The following is a 20,239-nucleotide window of genomic DNA, read 5'->3' on the forward strand; positions in this document are numbered from 1 at the left end:
CACCTTCTACAGGCTGAAGAATGTGTGAACGGTTTCTTACCATGTACCTGCAGCCGTGTCTCTTTCTGGATTAGATACAAAAGATTGACTCTTGATCTGTACTCCACCAGACACAGGTAAGTGTGATTGTCCCTCAGTCTCAGCTGGTTTATCCTGATTGAGGCGTTTCCCTCCCCTGGGTTCCCGATGAGCTCGTACCGATTTCCACCGTGTCCAGTTGTCCAGGTTCCCTGTGATTGGGCTGTAAATGTAACGATGTGTTGGTAGGGCTCCTTCCTCATCCAGGTAACAGTGGTCAGGGGAGGGTAGGATCTGGTCTCAAAGATACAGGGTAAAGTAACTGAATCTCCCTCTGTCCCACTCACCACTGAGAGGTCTCCCTGAACATCTGAGGAAAGGACAAACATCAGAATGGATGAGATCAGTGTGCAGAAGGTCTTATTTCAATATGTTACATTCCTTTCAACTTCACAATAAAATGAGCAATTAAAGACTCCACTCATATCTCTAACAGGTCTGTGCTGGACATTCCCCAAGAAGAGTCACCCTGATCAAAATTTCTCCTCGCCACTCAATTTGAAAACCTTGATTACAAGATTAAAAATCAGATATCACCAGGTTATAGTCCAACAGGTTTAATTTGAAGCACTAGATTTCAGAGTGCTGCTCCTTCATCAGGTGATTGTGGATATAAGATTGTAAGACACAGAATTTATAGCAAATGTTTACAGTGTGATGTAACTGAAATTATATATTGAAAAAGACCAGGATATTTGTTAAGTCTCTCGTCTGTGAGTGACCATGTTGGTTTCAGTTCTTTTATATGTAAATCACAATTTTCTTTTAAAAATTACATTCTCAAGTGAACTTTAACAATTGGTGTCTGTCAGCCAAGGTAATGTATTGAAGGTGTGAGCTCCCCTGGGTGTTACTGTCTGTGCCACAACATTTAGACTGATTCTAATCTAAAAATTGACTTTATAGAAACTTACATGGATTCATGCAGTTTTTTGAGCAAAATTTGATGAAACTCTGAAAGTACAAATTCACCCCACAAACGTATATGTGTGTGTGTGTGGGTGTGTGTGTGTGTTTTTTGGGGGGTGGCTGTGAGTGTCTGTGAAAGAGTGTACGCGTGTGTGAGTATGAGTATAAAGGGGTATAAGTCTGTAAGACTGAGCATGTGTGATTGTGGGAGTGTATTTGTGAGCGTATGAAAGAGTATCTGCGTCCGTATGTGTGTCGAGAGGAGTGTATGTGTGTGTGTGTGTGTGTGTGTGTAGGACCGCTGAAGTGTTCTCTGACTGTGGAGGTGGGGGACGGGGGGGAGCAGTCCTGTCTGTTGATTGTTGTACGGTGCCCATCCATCCGTTGCTGTAGCCTCTCCTTGCTCTCACCAATGTAGCATGCCTCAGGGTATCCTTGCCTGCAGCGAATGGGATAGACAACGTTGGCTGAGTTGCATGAGTCCCTGCCACATACAGCAGTCTGGGACATTCAACCTTGGACTTTCAGGTGACCATCCTCCAAGGCGGACTTCGGGACAGGCAGCAACAAAAAGTGGCCGAGCAGAGGCTCTTGGCCAAGTTCGGTACCCATGGGGATGGCCTCAACCAGGATCTTGGGTTCATGTCACATGACAAGTGACCGCATCACGCTACACACACACACACACACTCCTACGGACGCACACACTGATGCAAACCCTCTCTCATACGCTCACACATACACTGCCACACTCACACATGCCCCTCTCACAGACTTTATACTTACACTCACATACAGGCACACACTCCTCACAGACATTCACAACCACCCCCCTCCCCCCTTCCCCACCCCCGCCCCACACACACACACACACACACACACACACATATGCACATATAATTTTGTGGGGGTGAATTTGTACTTGCAGAGTTACATTTTACTTTGCTCAAAAATCTATGTAAGATTCTATAACTTCATTTTTTTCGATTAGAATCAGTCTAAACATTGTGGCACAGACAGTATCACCCAGGGGAGCTCACACCTTCAATACATTATCTGGGCTGACAGACACCAATTGTTAAATTTCACTTGTGAATGTAACTTTTAAAAAAATGTTTTGTGATCTACATGTAAAAGAATTGAAGCCAACATGGTCATTCCAATGGATGAGAGACTTAACAAATAATCCAGATCTTTTTCAATATATAATTTCAGTTACGTCAGCTGTAAACCTTTGCAATAAATTGTGTGTCTTACAAGCTTATACTTCACAACCACCTGATGAAGGAGTAGTGCTCCAAAAGCGAGTGCTTCCAGATAAACCTGTTGGACTATAACCTGGTGTTGTGTGATTTTTACCTTTGTACATCCCAGTCCAACACCGGCATCTCCAAATCTTGATTACAAGATATTTCCATGATGTGGAGATGCCAGTGTTGCACTGAGGTGGACAAAGTCAGAAGTCACATGATACAAGGACTTCACCTGATTCAGGAGCAGTACTCTGAACCTTGTTATTTCAAATAAACCTGTTGGACTATAACCTGGTGCCGTGTGACTGCTGAAGGTACTTACAGATTGGATCCATTGAACCCTCCTGAATTCATTCATGCAGAACCCTCCACCCGTTGCTCAAAGTTAATTTTCTTTAAATGAGGTCAAGGATTTTACAGCTTTCCCCCTCACTCTGTCCAGCAAACACGTTCAAAGTATTGACCACACTCTGTGTGAAGGAGAACCCCCTGGTGTCATTCCTAATGTAACCATTCACCAGCTCCAACCTGTGACCTTTGAAATGAGCACAGGTTAATTTAAACTCAGAGTCCAGATTAAACTTTTCTACATTAAGTCAGATATTTGGGTGCAGGAGGAGGGGGATAATCAGCCATGTGGTTCTTTGCTTCATGAACTTAAAAGAGGAGCTGAGAGATTAAATGTTTCCTCATCTCAATTTACATAGAAAATCCGTTATTTTGCAATTGTTCCCCTGTTTGACTTCTGTTCACAAGAACAAATATCCTCTCAGAATCTGTCTTGTCAAACTTCTCAGCATCTTGAGGAAGGGTCACTCTGCCTGAAACGTTAACTCTGATTTCTCTCCACAGGTGCTCCCAGACCTGCTGAGCTTTTCTGACAATTTCCATTTTTGTTTCGGATTTGCAGCATCTGCAGCTTTGTTTTTGGTTTTTCCTCAGGATGTTCTTTGTTTCATTAATTTCTCCTTTTGTTTTATTCCATCATGGGTATCACTGGCCCAGATGATGTACATGTATTGTCCATCCTGATTGCCCAGGTGAAGCTGCTGTTATGAGACGGCGGTGAAGCCTTCTGCTAATTAAACCAAACACCCAGAAAAGCTCACCTCGCATCGCCATCTGTTAAAGTATGAGGAACAGAGAACTCCAAAAATTCACTTTTATATTAAAAATCAATTTATTCTTTAACTCTCAAAGTGAACATTAAACAACATCTATTTCCAACTCTTAGCCTCCTTTCCCTAAACTGCTTGTTATCTGTCTCCAACTCTATAACAATCTACTGTTCCAAGAACCACCCATATTAAAGTTACATCAGCTTCGTTACAAAACCACACAGTCGCTGTTATTACTGGTGTGTTTCTTCTTTCAGCTCAAGAAGTCCCTTAGTTGTCTTCTGTCTTTCACTGTAAAGATGTTTCATATGAGAAAGGTACCTTTGATAGAGAATGATTTGAATCGCAGTTTCTCAATGGCAGTTACTCTCTGTCTAACTTTCAAAATGTCTGCTTTTTTTTATCCCCCAAACATCAGGTGATTTCATTGTTGTGAAGTTGGCAAAAACAATAAATTCAAACTCGATTGTGTTTTAGTATCCTGGGGCATAATTTAAACGGATTGGTGAGATTTAAATTATGGTCAAAGCAACTGGTATCTAGTTTACAGCTAAATGTTACATATTTTCAATTTTCCAGTACAGTCTGAGACTGCTCGTTAGTCACGTGACAGGTGCCTGCATGTTCTCAGTGCAGAACAGCTTTCACTCTCACTTAAAGGTACAGTACGCACCTTCAACTTCATAACAACCCCCCCCCGAAAAAAAATGGACCATCATAATGAAAAGATGTCTCCATTTTTTGCCTAATTCTTAATCCCATGACAATGAAATTCATAGGATATTAATTGAAGTTCATATTAATTTCCGCACACATATGTATAACATTGTTATCTGTTCAACCTTATTTAAAATTTATCCATTAAATTTGCGATAATGTTGTTCCGACAGTACCAAACTCAATAATTCCTTTTCGATGGTAGAATATTTTTCTCTGGTGGGTGTTGGGTTTCTTTGAAAAGTAACCAACTGGCTATTCAATTCCATCATCATCTTCCTGTAGCAGTACAGCCTCAAGACCAATATCATGAGCATCGATTGCAACTTTGATTGCAACATTTGGTGCAGCTAAAACTGGTGCCGCGGTTAATACAACTCTTACATTGTCAAGTGTCTCCAGGCATTGTTCCATCCACCGAAATGTTGTGGTCTTCTTCAGGAAATCCGTGAGTGAAGTCACTACCCTGCTGACATTTGGAACAAACTCCCAGTAGAATCCACTTAGTCCCCAAAATCAAAGCACTTCTTTCTTTGAGGTTGTTTGTGGAAATTCCTCGATGGTCTTTGTCTTTGCATTCCTGAGGGTCAACATTTCATGCCCGATGTATTGTCCCAATAATGTCTCCTCTGCCTTCACAAATTGTGTTTTCTTCAATTTTATTACCGCTTTGCTTCTCTTAATCCTTCAAAGAGCTGTGTGCCAACTGTACCATGTGATCTTTCCATGACTCACTATAGATCACTGCATCATCCAGATGTACTGCACAGTTTGTTACCACAGCCACACCTCTGTTCACGAGCCTTTTAAATGTGGCTGGTGTGTTCTTCATTCCAAAGGGCAGGACATTGAATTGACATAACCCATTTGGGGTGACAAACACAGAAATTTATTTCACTTTCTCTGATAAAGGGATGACAATACCCAAACAGTAAGTCCAACTTTGTGATATAAGGGGATTGTCCAAATTTTTCTGTACAGTCCTCCAATTTTAGTATTGATCTGAGTTTGATTTTGTAACTGCCTTAACCTTCCAATGGTCCAAGCAAAATTGTTGAATCCCGTCAGGTTTGGCAACTAACATGATCATCGAACTCCACTTGCTTTGACTCAGTTCGATGATAGCTTCATTGCGCATTGCATCCACTTCCTTCTGGACCTGTGTGGCATTGAAAGGATTAAGCCTGTAGGTGTGTTGTTTTATTGGAACAGCATTCCCTACTTCTACCTCATGCACAAGAGGATCAGGCCTCTCCATCTTATTCCTGCATATGTCCTTGTACTGCTGCAACAATCATTTCAACTGGTTCTTTGTTCCTGGGACAGATTGTTCACTAACCTATCCCACTCCTCAAGGACTTCTTCATTGTTTAATATATTTTCAGGCAATCAAACTGCACAGCATGAGATTTGATTCCTCACTCTGTGGGCCAGTAACTAACACTGTTCCTCCAGTTCCCCCTCTCTCTATTATAATAATGTTTCAACATATTCCCATGACATACCCAATATAGTTTTTTCCTGTCCAGCATCTTTACCAGATAGTTTACCTGACTCAACTTTTTTCTCAATTTGTCAGGGACCACAGAACCTGACTTTGAAAGGATATCCTGCCATTGGTAACAATACTAACACGTCATCCCCACGGGAAAATGTCTGAATTCCGGAGTTTTTATCTGCCACCTGCTTCAATCTACACTGCACCCTCTTTCAGTGCTGTTTAGCTAACTCACCTGCCTGATTTGATCTCTCTCTCTCCTCTGATACACAATCCAAGGGTGTGACCTCCGACTTTTGATTTAACCAACCACAAATAACTGAAAATAAATCAATTCTCTCACCTACATTTTCTTTAAAAATCTTGGACACTAATCGGCAAGTGTTTAAATCTGCTGGGATCTTTTGTACCCAAATCTTTTCAAATCTCAGACTGGATCTGTCTAAACCGGTCCAAATCGCAGATGAGCCCCCAAACTGAAACTTTAACTGCGACTTCAACCAAACACCCAGAAAAGCTCATCTCACATCGTAATCTGTTAACGTCTAAGTGATAGAGAACTCCCAAATTCCAATACTTAAACAAAAAAATCAAATTATTCTTTAACTCTCAAAGTGAACATTAAACAACAACTATTTCCAACTCTAAGCTTCCTTTCCCTTAGTTGCTTGCTTTCTGCCTCCAACTCAATAACAATATACTGTTCCAATAACCACCTGTATTAAAATTACATCAGCTTCATTACAAAACCACACAGTGGCTGTCATTGTCAGTGTGTTTCTTCTTTCAGCTAAAGATCTCCTGGATCGACTTCTGTCTTTCACTGCAAAGATGTTTCATATGAAGAAGGACCCTTTGATTGAGAGTGTTTTGTACAGCAGTTTTTCAATGGCAGTTACTCTCTGTCTAACTTTCAACATATCTGCTTTTTTTTTATATACCCCAAACATCAGATTGTCTCATTAGTTTGATGTTGGCAAAAACAATAAATTCAAACTCGATTGGGTTTTAATATTCGGGGGGATAATTTAATCTGATTGTTTAGATTCAAATCATGCTCAAAACAACTGAGGTATCTCGTTTGCAGTGAAATGTTACATATTTTCAATTTGGCCAATTAAACTGCTGGAAGCTGTCAGTGACTGAATTGAATTGAATTGAATTGAATCGAATCGAATCGAATTGAATCGAATCGAATTGAATTGAATTTATTGTCACATGTACCGAGGCACGGCAAAAAGCTTTGTCTTGTGAGCAGTACAGGCAGATCACAGAGTTAAGTAGCATAGATAGTAAATAATAGGGAAACAACGGAAAAAACAAAAAGACAGGTACAGGCGAATGTGCCTGTTGTTAACATCAAGGCTGTATTTGAGCGAGTGTAGCATCAAGGAACCTGAGCAAAACTGAATCCAGGGGGAAGCTGAGGGGGGAAACCTCCATGGGTTTCAGTCAGACCTGGCACAGAGGAAGCTGGTTGTTCTTCTTGGAGATCAGTCATCTCAGCTCCAGAGCACATCTCTGCAGGAGTTCCTCAGGTTAGTGTGTCCTTGGTCTAACCATCTTTAGCTGCATCGTCAATGACCCTCCCTCCACCATAAGGTCAGAATGGGGATGGTTGTTCACTGATGAACATGGGTTACAGGAGAACATCTCCACCTACAAGCTTCCCTCCAAGACACTCACCACCCTGATGGGAATATTTCATCATTCCTTCAGTGTCACTGGGACAAAGCCTTGGAAATCCTTTCCCAACCGTATCGTGAATGTCCCTGCAGCTGAGGGAATACAGCAGTTCAAGAAGGCAGCTCACCATTCCTTCTCCAGGGCTGGCCAATAAAGGCTGACTGTGCATGGGACACCCACATCCACTTGGACAATGAAAAGATAGTTCCAAGTCAGGATGGCCTGTATCTGATGTCATTGTTCACTGAGCTCTTCAAGGTCCCTACTTTGGAAGGTGCTGGTGGAGGAAATGTTGCTGTCTTGCTGCAGTGCATTTTATAGTTATTTTTATTCCTACAATGATGTTAGGGTGGGATTTCCAGGACTTTGACCCAGTAATAATGACAGAGCAGTGAGATATTTTCCTGCACTGTTCCAGGCAAGTGGGAAGTATTTCATCACACTCCTGACTGGCCAATAGGCTTTGGAGTCAGGAGGTGTGTAAATTCATAGGATTCTTAGCCTGTGACCTGCTCTTGCAGCCACAGTTTCATTTGCACTCCTGGGTTCACTCCTTATCCACAACTGAGGGGCAGTTAAGAGTCAAACACATAACTGTGGGTATGGAGTCACATGTAGGTCAGATCGGGTAAGGATAGCAGATTTCCCTTCGAAAAGGACATGATTAACCCAGATTCTTTTTGAATGGTGACGATTACACAGTCATTATTAGACTAGTTTTCAGTTCTAGATATTTTCAAATTCAAATTTCACAATCTGCCACAATCCCCAGGACATTAGCCTCTGGCAAGGACAGCTCCCCCCATTTTCTCCTCAGCCAATAGAGGTGGAGGATAGCAACAGTGAGGTTCTCAGCTCATGTGAACTGAGGGTTCCTTCACCCTGAGATGAGCTCATCCAATGAGGGTTCAGGAGGTGCCAGGTCTCTCTTGTCCTCACCCAATGCTGATAAACCTGGACCCTCATTGGTGGGGATCTTGGAGCTTGGATTGTCAGTGATGTTTTCTCTGTTCCCGATCCCAGAGCAATGAAGCCAGTTTGAACATGATAATGAATGAGTGTAACTGTGGGAGGTTTCAAAGTTAGTAATGGAATGGTCTCTAAATCCCAGTCATGCCTCTCTCTCTCTCTCTCTCTCTTTGTGCCTCTCTGTCTCTGTCCTTCTCACTGCCTCCTGCCTTAGACCAACTGGAAGAGCCCAAGTGAAGGAACCAACCCAAGAGCTCCCAGACCAGGTGGAGCCTGTCCCCATTGAGTTGTCAGGGCAGTAACACATCAGAACATTGTTCCTCACCTTCCACTTTCAGACGTGTTCGATACCGTGGTTGACACTTGCCGATATTGAGCTCCACACGACACCGATAGGAACCAGCATCCTCCCGGCTCAGTCCCTCCATCATTATTGAGGCATCTTTGTTGCTGAGGTTCCCCACGAATCTGAATCGATTCCCACCGTCCCGCATTATCACATTCTCACACAGCTCACCCTGGGAATGGTCTGGACCAGGATCTGTGCACTTAAAGATTAAAGCCCGTGATTTCCCCTTGTACCATAAGATGGAGCCGGTGAGTGTGAGGTTAGTGTCAGGGTGGGTGAAGCTGCAGGGTAAGACAGCGGAGCCTCCTTCCTCAGCCCTCACTCCATCCGCGATTGTTATTGACCAACCATTAGCAGAATCCACTGTGGGGGGAGAGAGAGAGAGAGAGAGGATATGAACACAGCACAGACACCAAACAGTGAGGTAAGACATTGAATCTGTTATTGAGTGAGAAAAGATATAATATGATACAATTGTGGTTTCTGAACAGACGAGTGACAGAGTGGAAGGAGCTCCGGGCTGGATACAACAGAGGGCTTTGGGTGGTTTGTAAACATCCTGATGTTAGACAGTGGGTGTTTGTCGCTGTTGGTTGAAGAGAGGGTTTGGTACCTGAGAGTTATAGAACATAGAACATAGAACAATACAGCACAGAACAGGCCCTTCGGCCCACAATGTTGTGCCGAACATCTATCCTAGATTAAGCACCCATCCATGTACCTATCCAAATGCCGCTTAAAGGTCGCCAATGATTCTGACTCTACCACTCCCACGGGCAGCGCATTCCATGCCCCCACCACTCACTGGGTAAAGAACCCAGCCCTGACATCTCCCCTATACCTTCCACCCTTCACCTTAAATTTATGTCCCTTTGTAACACTCTGTTGTACCCGGGGAAAAAGTTTCTGCCTGTCTACTCTATCTATTCCTCTGATCATCTTATAAACCTCTGTCAAGTCACCCCTCATCCTTCGCCGTTCCAACAAGAAAAGGCCGAGAACTCTCAACCTCTCCTCGTACGACCTATTCTCCATTCCAGGCAACATCCTGGTAAATCTTCTCTGCAACCTCTCCAAAGCTTCTACATCTTTCCTAAAGTGAGGCGACCAGAACTGCACACAGTACTCCAAATGTGGCCTAACCAAAGTCCTGTACAGCTGCAACATCACTTCACGACTCTTGAATTCAATCCCTCTGCTAATGAACGATAATAGACCATAGGCCTTCTTACAAACTCTATCCACCTGAGTGGCAACTTTCAAAGATCTATGTACATAGACCCCAAGATCCCTCTGTTCCTCCACCTGACTAAGAACCCTACCATTAACCCTGTATTCCGCATTCTTATTTGTTCTTCCAAAATGGACAACCTCACACTTGGCAGGGTTGAACTCCATCTGCCACTCCTCAGCCCAGCTCTGCATCATATCTAAGTCCCTTTGCAAATGACAAATGCCCTCCTCACTGTCCACAACTCCACCTATCTTTGTATCATCTGCAAATTTACAGACCCAACCTTCGACTCCCTCATCCAAGTCATTAATAAAAATTACAAACAGCAGAGGACCCAGAACTGATCCCTGCGGAACCCCACTTGTAACTGGACTCTCCATTATCTGAACTCTCCATTGTTCCAGGAGACCCAGAGTGATCTGAAGAGCAGGACTCAGGGCCCTCCCTGCAGAACCTTTTCTATTTCCCATCACTTTCTACTCTATTACCCAGCCAGCCTTCAGCAACCTGGCTCATTCATCAGTCATAGCAGAGGGATGGGGGATGCTGTCGAAGCATTGAGGGGGTGTGGGGGAGGGGATACAGAGAGACATGAAGATGGAAAAAAATAAACTGAAGTAAAAAAGTAAACTCATCATTGTGCGAGAGAACTCCTGTCTCGTTAAAGGAAGTTATGACTGGTCATGATTTAACCTGAGGGTCACTCTTCCTCAGACAAGGAGCAAGGTTGAGAAGATTCGAACTTCATGGTCACCTCAGACAATATGGGAATTAAACATCCCTTGTTGGCATCACTCCACATCCCAGACCAACTGTCCAGCCAACTGAGCTAACAGACGATGAGAAGGAAATCCAAGTAAATCCAGAAGGCAGTGTGAATATCGTCAAGTGAGGGCATAAGGGAGTGTGGCATGGATGGATGGCATTTACTTGTGAGTAAGGCAGACGAGCTGAGGGTGTAGATTAATGAGTGGGGATGAGATATTGTTGTTATCACAGACACGTAGTTGAGGGTGTGACAGGATTGACAGCACAATGTTCTGGGCTATCGAACTGTGAGATGAGACATGTAGGGGTAGGGGGAATGTCAAAGAGGAGGGGGTGTTGCAACATTGATGAAGGAGTTAATCACTGACATAAGATGGATGATATCTTAGAATGTTCCTCAAATGAGGTCTCATGGATCAATGTAAAAACAAACCTCCATCACTACACTCTGTCTCTTACCATCAAGCAAATTTTGTATCCAACTGGCATTCTCTCCCTGAATCCCATGCCACCTAACTTCACTAATTAGTCCACCATGTGGAACTTTGACAACAGCTTTACACAAGTTCATGTAAACAATATCTCCCCCTCTGCCCTCACTGGTCTTTTGATAACATTTTCAAAAAGCTCAGTCAAGTTTGTGACACATGATTTCCCCTGCACAAAGCCACTTTTATGTTTTTCAAGACCTCCAACACTTCCTCTTCAGTAAAGTGAGTTGCTTTCAAGACATTAATATTTATTTGCCTGAGTTCCCTTGCATCAATTTCTTTCTCCACAGTAAAAACTGATGCAAAATATTTGTTTCGGATATCACCCCCCTCTCCTCTGGTTCTACCCATAGATTACCTCATTGATCTTGAAGAGGCCCTATTCCCTCCCTGGTTGCTCTCTGACTTCTAATGACTTTCTAGAATATCGTTGGCTTATCCTCAGCCTTATCTACTGAGGTTATCTGATGTCCACTTTTTGCCCTCCTGATATCCCTCATAAGAATGCCCCGATAGCCCTTACACTCTTCAAGAGATTCACTTGATCCCAGTTGTCTACACCTAAGACATGACTCTTTCATATTCTTAACCAGAGCCTCAATATATTTACTCATCCATTGTTCCCTCATCTTACTGGCCTTACCCTTCACTCTAACAAGAGCACAGTATCTCTGAACCCTTGTTATTTCACTTGCCAATCATCCCTTTACATGTTACCCTATTGTTCAAGGGTGGTAGTGATAAACCAGGAGAGTACAAGCCAGTGAGGCCAACATGAATGGTGGGGAAAATATTGGAAACAATTCTGAGGGACAGAATGAATAATTACTTGGAGAGACAAAGGTTAATCCAGGATATTTAGCATGAATTTGTAAAGGAATTTGATTGAATTGGATTTGATGGAATTTTAGAGGAGGTGACGAGGTATGAAGATGAGAATAATACAGTTGATGTCGTCTACAGTGACTTCAGTAAGCTTCACTTAAGGATGTCTCACTCAACTGAATCTCAGCATTTTCACCAGATAGGATTCTCTCTGTCTCTCTATGAAATGCATTAACATAAACTAACTCATTGACTCTTTCTCTCCCTCTTCCTTTGAGAACTGAAACAGCTTCAGACTTATTTTCAATGCTGATGATCTGGAGATTTTTTTACAACTCTCAACCTGGAGACTTTCAGAATTTTTTAAAACAACTACTCTTCTGACTTCTGCTCTTCTGAACTCAGCTGACTGGTGGTACTGAAAAATCTGTTTGTATCGACTGTAAAACTCACCTTGGTAAATATTCAGCAATGAACTCTCCAGGTCACCTATCTCCAGGACACTTTCTCAGTGTCTTTACTTCACTGTTCCAGATCACATTCTGACCCTTTGTTTCAAATGAACAAGTCACTTTCACAGAACTGAAACCTAAAATCTCTTTTCACTCCACTTTTGAATCCACATTCTGAGTGAACAATAATATTTTATAAACTGCCATCCCACTGTGCCCTCTAGTTCTTGATCCCTTCATGAGTGGGTACGGTCTCTCTCTATCTACACTATCCTGACCCTTCATGAGTGGGTACGGTCTCTCTCTATCTACACTATCCTGAGTCTTCATGAGTGGGTACTGTCTCTCTCTATCTACACTATCCTGACCCTTCATGAGTGGGTACTGTCTCTCTATTGACACTATCCTGACCCTTCATGAGTTTGAATATCTCAATCAAATCTTCCTTCAGCCTTCCCTTTGGCCCAAATCCATTCTGACCTCAGTTATTCTGATATCTCCAATTGTGACTCCCCGTGACAACCCAGCAATCCTCCTTCCCTTATGGCCCGATAGGTTACAGTGCTGAAGCCAGAGGCAGCTAAACCCAACGACATTGGAAAAGCTTCAAAAAAAGATTGACATGAATTGTACGAGGTTGCAGTGGTTTACTAGGAGATTCCATGAGGGAAGATTATTGCTACAAAACCACATATTGAAGCAGTGAAGATAGACAGGAACAAGGTCATTGCTCAGTATTGTACTGAAAAGTGAAGATTGTGTGTGGTTCACTCAAAACAAGTGACTGCCAATACTGGGGGGGGCAATAGTGGAGTTGTCTTGTCAGGAGGCTATAAATCTAGAGATCCAGGTCATTTTCTGGGGTAATGGAGTTCAAAGCCCTCCATAGTCGAGTTTCATTTTATTTTAAATCTGGAATTAAGAATCTCATGATGACCATAAACTCTTGGGAAGGAAATTTGTTATTCTTACCTGGTTGGTTCACATTGCTTAACGATGGAAAAGGAAACATTGCTCTCAGCTCTTCAACACTTTGAAATTTATGTCTGATATGGAATTAATGAGACAATAGTTTTTGCTAATTATAATCCTCTTATCTTTGTAGAAAAGCTTAAAGATAAGACTTCAGGTTATACAGTTGGAGCTTAGATCTGCAGATGGAGAGGTGCCAGAAGACAGGAGGAAAGCCAATGTGGTACCATGATTCAAGAAGTGAGCAAGGGATTAACCAGGTATCTACAGGCCAGTCAGTCTAACCTCAGTGGTAGGGAAACTATGGAAGCAATTCTGAGGGGCAGAATTCATCTACACTTAAGAGGTGGAGATGGATCAAAAACAGACAGAATGGTTTTGTTCAGGAGAGGGAGGCAGAAGATGGGATACGATAGGCTGTTTAGCCTGACCTCGGTTATTTGAAAGATTTTACAATCCATTATTAAGAATGAGATTGTGGAGAAGAAGAAGTTCTTTGAGAAGGTGACAAGACAGGTCGACGAAGGTCAAGCAGTTGATCTGGTGTATGTGGACTTCAGCAAGGCATTTGATAAGGTTCCGCATAGTAGGCTCATTCAAAATGTCAGGAAGTATGGGATACAGGGAGATTTGGCTATCTGGAGTCAGAATTGGTTGGCTAACAGAAGGCAGAGAGTGGTTGTAGATGGAAAGTATTCTGCCTGGAAGACAATGATGAGTGGGGTCCCCCAGGGGTCTGTTCTTTGTAGTTTTTATAAATGACTTGGATGAGGAGGTTGAGGGGTGGGTTAGTAAATTTGCAGATGACATAAAGTTTAGAGGTGCCATTGATAGTATTGAGGGTTATTGCAGGCTGCAGCGCAACATAGACAGGATGCAGATCTGGGCTGAGAAATAGCAGATGGAGTTCAACCTGGATAAATGTGAACTGATGCATTTTGGAAGGTCAAAATCGAATGCTGAATATCGGATTAAAGACAGGATTCTTGACAGTGTTGAGTAACAGAGGGATCTGGGTGTGCAAGTACATAGATCCCTCAAAGTTGCCACCCAAGTGGACAGCAAAGCATATCGTGTTTTGGCTTTCATTAACAAAGGTGATTGAGTTTAAGAGCTGTAAGATTTTGCTACAGCTCTACAAGTCCCTGGTGAGACCACACTTGGAATATTGTGTCCAGTTCTGGTCACCCTACAACAGGAAAGATACAGAGGCTTTGGAGAGGATGCAAAGAATAGACAATAGACAATAGGTGCAGGAGAAGGCCATTCTGCCCTTCGGGCCTGCACCACCATTCAATATGATCATGGCTTATCATCCTCAATCAGTATCCATAACCCTTGATTCCACTATCCTTGAGAGATCTATCCAACTCTTTCTCAAATGAATCCAGAGACTGGGCCTCCACTGCCCTCTGGGGCAGAGCATTCCAAACACCCACCACTGTCTGGGTGAAGAAGTTTCTCCTCATCTCTGTCCTAAATGGCCTACCCCTTATTTTTAAGCTGTGTCCTCTGGTTCAGCACTCACCCATCAGCAGAAACATGTTTCCTGCCTCCAGAGTGTCCAATCCTTTAATAATCTTATATGTCTCAATCAGATCCCCTCTCAGTCTTCTAAACTCAAGGGTATACAAGCCCAGTCGCTCCAGTCTATCAGCGTAAGGTAATCCCGCCATTCCAGGAATTGACCTCGTGAACCTACATTGCACTCCCTCAATAGCCAGATTGACTTTCCTCAAATGTGGAGACCAGAACGGCACACAATACTCTAGGTTTGGTCTCACCAGGACCCTGTACAGCTGCAGAAGAATCTCTTTGCTTCTATACTCAATCCCTCTTGTTATGAAGGCCAGCATGCTATTAGCCTTCTTCACCACCCGCTGTACCTGCATGCTTACCTTCATTGACTGGTGCACAAGAACACCCAGACCTCTTTATACTGCCCCTTTACCGAACTTGACTCCATTTAGGTAGTAATCTGCCTTCCTGTTCTTGCCACCAAAGTGGATAACCATACATTTATCCACATTAAACTGCATCTGCCATGCATCTGTCCACTCGCCTAACCTGTCCAGATCACCCTGTAATCTCCTAACATCCTCCTCACATTTCACCCTGCCACCCAGCTTTGTATCATCAGCAAATTTGCTAATGTTACTATTAATACCACCTTCTATATCATTAATATATATTGTAAAAAGCTGCTGTCCCAGCACTGATCCCTGCGGTACCCCACTGGTCATTGCCTGCCATTCCTAAAGGGAGCCGTTTATCACTACTCTTTGTTTCCTGTCAGCCAACCAACTTTCAGTCCAAGTCAGTACTTTGCCCCCAATACCACGTGCCCTAATTTTGCTCACTAACCTCCTGTGTGGGACTTTATCAAAGGCTTTCAGAAAGTCCAGGTACACTACATCCACTGGATCCCCTCGTCCATCTTCAGAGTTACATCCTCAAACATTCCAGAAGATTAGTCAAGCATGATTTCTCCTTCATAAATCCACGCTGACTCTGACCTATCCTGTTACTACTATCCAAATGTGTAGTAATTTCATCCTTTATAATTGACTCCCCAGCATCTTTCCCACCACTGAGGTCTGACTAACTGGTCGATAACTTCCTGCTTTCTCTCTCGCTCCTTTCTTAAAAAGTGGTACAACATTAAGCACCCTCCAATCTGCAGGAACTGATCCTGAATCTATCAAACTCTGGAAAATAATCACCAACTCATCCACGATTTCTAGAGCCACCTCCTTCAGTACCCTGGGATGTAGACCATCAGGCCCTGGGGACTTATCAACCTTCAGACCTAACAGTCTCTCCAACACCAATTCCTGGCAAATATGAATACCCTTCAGTTCAGGTCCTTCAGCCACTGTTACCTCAGGGAGATTGCTTGTGTCTTCCCCAGTGAATACAGATCTGAAGTACCAATTCAATTCTTCTGCCATTTCTTTGTTCCCCGTAATATGTTCCCCTGTTTCTGTCTTCAAGGGACCAATTTTAGTCTTAACCATTTTTTTCCCTTTCACATACCAAAATAGCTTTTACTATCCTCCTTTATATTTTTGGTCAGTTTACCTTCGTACCTCATTTTTTCTCTGCATATTTCCTTCTTAGTAATCCTCTGTTGTTCTTTAAAAGCTTCCCAGTCCTCCGTTTTCCCATCTTCTTTGCTATGTTATACTTTTTCTCTTTTAACTTTATATGTTTCTTAACTTTCCTCGTCAGCCATGGCCACCCATACCTCTTCCTAGGATCTTTCTTCCTTTTTGGAATGAACTGATCCTGCATCTTCTGCATTATACCCAAAAGTATCTGCCATTGTTCCTCCACTGTCATCCCTGCTAAGGTATTGCACCATTGAACTTTGGCCAGCTCCTCCCTCATAGCTCCATAGTTCTCTTCATTCAACTGAAATATTGTCACTACCGATTGTACCCTCTCCCTTTCAAATTGCAGATTGAAGCTTATTGTATTATGGTCACTACCTCCTAATGGCTCCTTCACTTCGAGGTCCCTGATCAATTCTGGTTCGTTGCACAATACCAGATCCAGAATTGCCTTCTCCCTGGTAGGCTCCAGCACCAGCTGCTCTAAGAATCCATCTCGGAGGCACTCCACAAAGTCTCTTTCTTGAGGTCCAATAACATCCTGATTCTCCCAGTCTATCTGCATGTTGAAATCCCCCATAACAACTGTAGTAACATCTTTGTGACAGGCCAACTTCAGCTCCTTATTCAACTTACACCCGCCATCCATACTACTGTTTCGGGGCCTGTCTTTGTGGGTCTTTCTACCCTTAGAATTTCACAGCTCTATCCATACTGACTCTACATCCCCTGATTGTAGGTACCCCCCGCGCAAGGGACTGAATATCATCCTTTACCAACAGGGCCATCCCACCCCCTCTGCCCGTCAGTCTGTCCTTACGATAGCACGTATAGCCTTGAATATTCATTTCCCAGGCCCTGTCCACTTGAAGCCACGTCTCAGTTATCCCCACAATATCGTAGCTGCCAATTTCCAAAAGAGCCTCAAACTCATCCATCTTATTTCTAATACTTCGTGCATTCATATATAGTATTTTTAATTTGTTACTGCTCTCACCCTTCCTATCAACCCCTATTTCACTCAACCTTACGGCATGATCCCTTTTAGAATTTTCTGCTTCATTGATACCGTTGACTTTCTTGACTTCCCTTGTTCTAACTTTCCCTTCAATTTCCTTCTTAAACTTCCAGTTTGCCCCCTCACCCCCCGCTATTGAGTTTAAATGCAGCTGTGTTGCAGTAGCAAACCTGCCTGCCAGAATGCTGGTCCCCAACCTATTAAGGTGCAAACTGTCTCTTTTGTATAATTTATGCTGACCACAAAACATACCCCAGTGATCCAAGAATTTAAATCCTTGCTTCCTGCACCAGTTCCCCAGCCACATGTTCAAGTCCATTATCTCCCTGTTCCTGGCCTCTCCAACCTTCAGAAAGCATATGGTGTTTCGGCTTTCATTAACAGGGGGATTGAGTTTAAGAGCTGTAAGGTTTTGCTACAGCTCGACAAGTCCGTGGTGAGACCACACTTGGAATATTGTGTCCAGTTCTGGTCGCCCTACTATAGGAAAGATACAGAGGCTTTGGAGAGGGTGCAAAGAAAATTTACCAGGATGCTGCCTGGACTGGAGGGCTTGCCTTATGAAGAAAGGTTGAAAAAGCTCGGATATATCTCTCTGGAGAGAAGGAAGAAGAGAGGAGACCTGATCGAGGTGTACAAGGTAATGAGAGAAATAGATAGAGTCAATAGCCAGAGACTTTTCCCCAGGGCAGGATTGACTGGTATGAGGGGTCATAGTTATAAGATATTAGGAGAAAGGTATTGAGGAGATGTCAGAGGTAGGCTCTTTACACAGAGAGTTGCGAATGCATGGAATGCATTGCCAGCGGTGGTGGTGGTGGAGGCAGAGTCATTAGGGACATTTAAGCGACTGCTGGACATGAACATGCATCGCAGGGAGTTGAGGGGTGTGTAGGTGAAGTTACTATAATTTACATTAGGATTAAACCTCGGCACAACATCGTGGGCCGAAGGGCCTGTTCTGTGCTGTACTTTTTTATGTTCTATGTTCTAAGTTCTAAGTACAGTTGGCAGTTCAGAAAACAAATGCAATGTTAGCATTACATTCGAGAGGGTGTAAATTCAAGGCTAGGGGGTGTATGGCCTATGCTGTATAAGGCTACATCTGGCCAGACGACATTTGGAATATTGACAGCAGTTTTGGGCCCCAAATCTGAGGATGGAGCTGTTGACATTGGAAGAGATCAAGGAAGTTACAAGAATGATCCAGGGGGTGAAAACTTGTTATGATGAGTACAGATTCTGGGTCTGTACTCAAGGAAGTTTAGGAGGATGAGGGGGATCTGATTGAAACTTACAGAATACTGAGAGGCCTGGATATCATGAACGTGAAGATGTTTCTACTCGGGGGAGAGATGAGGACCCAGGGGCACAGCCACAGAATGCAGGGTTAGATTTGAGACGAGGAAGAATTTCTTCAGCCTGTGGTGAGAATTCTGTTGAACTCATTGCTGCAGAGGACTGTGGAGGCCAAGTCATTGAGTGTATTTCTGACAGGGTTCTTGATTAGTCAGGGGTTCAAGGGTGTTATGGGGAGAAGGCAGAGAATGTGTTTGAGGAACATATCAGCCATGATCACAAACAGAGCAGACTTGATGGGTCAAATGGCTTAGCTCTACTCCAATATCCTACGGTCTTATATCTGACCAACATAATTGAATTTGTTTGAAGCAAAGACCAGGTGTGCAGATGAGGCAATGATTTTGATGTTGTCTACTTGGACTTCAGCAAGGCTTTTATCAATCTCCACATGGGAGACTGATAGTAAAGGTCAGAGCCCATGGGATCCAAGGACATTTGGGAAATTGGATCCACAATTTGCTGACAAGCAGGAAGTAGAAGATGAAGGATGAGGGACCCTTTTCCGACTGGATGTTCGTGTCCACTGGGGGCCCACCGGGGTAGGTGTTGGGATCCTTGCTGTCTGTGGTTTATATCAATGATATAAACTTATATGTCGGCAGATTGATCAACAAGTTCCCAGAGGATAAACAACTTGGTGGGGTGATCAATAATGAGGAGGATAGCCTTAGGCAGAAAGAAAATGTGGACAGGCTGGTCATGAGGTATGTGAGGGCAAGGGCTGGATAATCGGATTAGAATAGATAGGTGACCAGCACAGACTCAGTGGGCTGAATGGCCTTCTGTGCTGTTAACTTCTATGAGCTGATCACCATGTAAATCTAAATTATCTACCATTTCCCTGTTCCATGTTTTAAATTCCCAACTTTCTCCCTCACATAGTTCCACAATTATTTTCTTTCTCTGTATATGCCCAGAGCATCGATTGCTGTTAGTTTTTCTATTTCTTGTCCAGTTACTGTCATCCCAATTGTCTCCACCTTTACGATCTTTATTGGTATCTGCTGTTGGTTTAGAATCACAGAATCAGATGGTGCAGAAGTGGCCCTTCAGCCCATCAAGACTGGACCATCAAAATATATACTACTGCTGACTAATGCACCGATCACAATGGGCAATTTAGCATGACCAATTCACCTGACCTCTCCATCCTAGGATTGTGAGAGGAAACTGGAGCACCCAGAGAAAACCCACACAGACATGGGGAGAATGTACAAACTCCACACAGACAGTCACCCGAGGTGGGAATTGAACCCAGGACCCTGGCGCTGTGAGGCAGCAGGGCTAACCACTGAGCCACTGTGCAACCCAGATGAAGCATATTCATTTAACGCCACTCCTATCTCTTCAGACTCCACACACAACTTCCCACTACTGTCATTGACCTGCCCTAATCTTTCTCTAGTCATTTTTTTTATTCCTGATAC

General features: G+C 43.3%; 1 protein-coding gene across 1 annotated transcript in view; it reads right to left on the bottom strand.

The window, feature by feature from the left end:
- The window catches only part of LOC140493728 (junctional adhesion molecule-like), a 36,635-nt gene that overhangs the window by 14,667 nt on the left and 1,729 nt on the right, over nucleotides 1-20,239 (bottom strand). The window contains exons 2-3 of the mRNA XM_072592531.1: nucleotides 8,554-8,940; nucleotides 41-388 (exon numbers count right to left, since the gene is read on the bottom strand). Of these exons, the coding sequence (XP_072448632.1) occupies nucleotides 41-388; nucleotides 8,554-8,940 (735 nt within the window). The remainder of the gene's footprint in view (nucleotides 1-40; nucleotides 389-8,553; nucleotides 8,941-20,239) is intronic.

The sequence above is a fragment of the Chiloscyllium punctatum genome, chromosome 2 (genome assembly GCF_047496795.1).
Source record: "Chiloscyllium punctatum isolate Juve2018m chromosome 2, sChiPun1.3, whole genome shotgun sequence".
NCBI classification, from domain to species: Eukaryota; Metazoa; Chordata; class Chondrichthyes; order Orectolobiformes; family Hemiscylliidae; genus Chiloscyllium; species Chiloscyllium punctatum.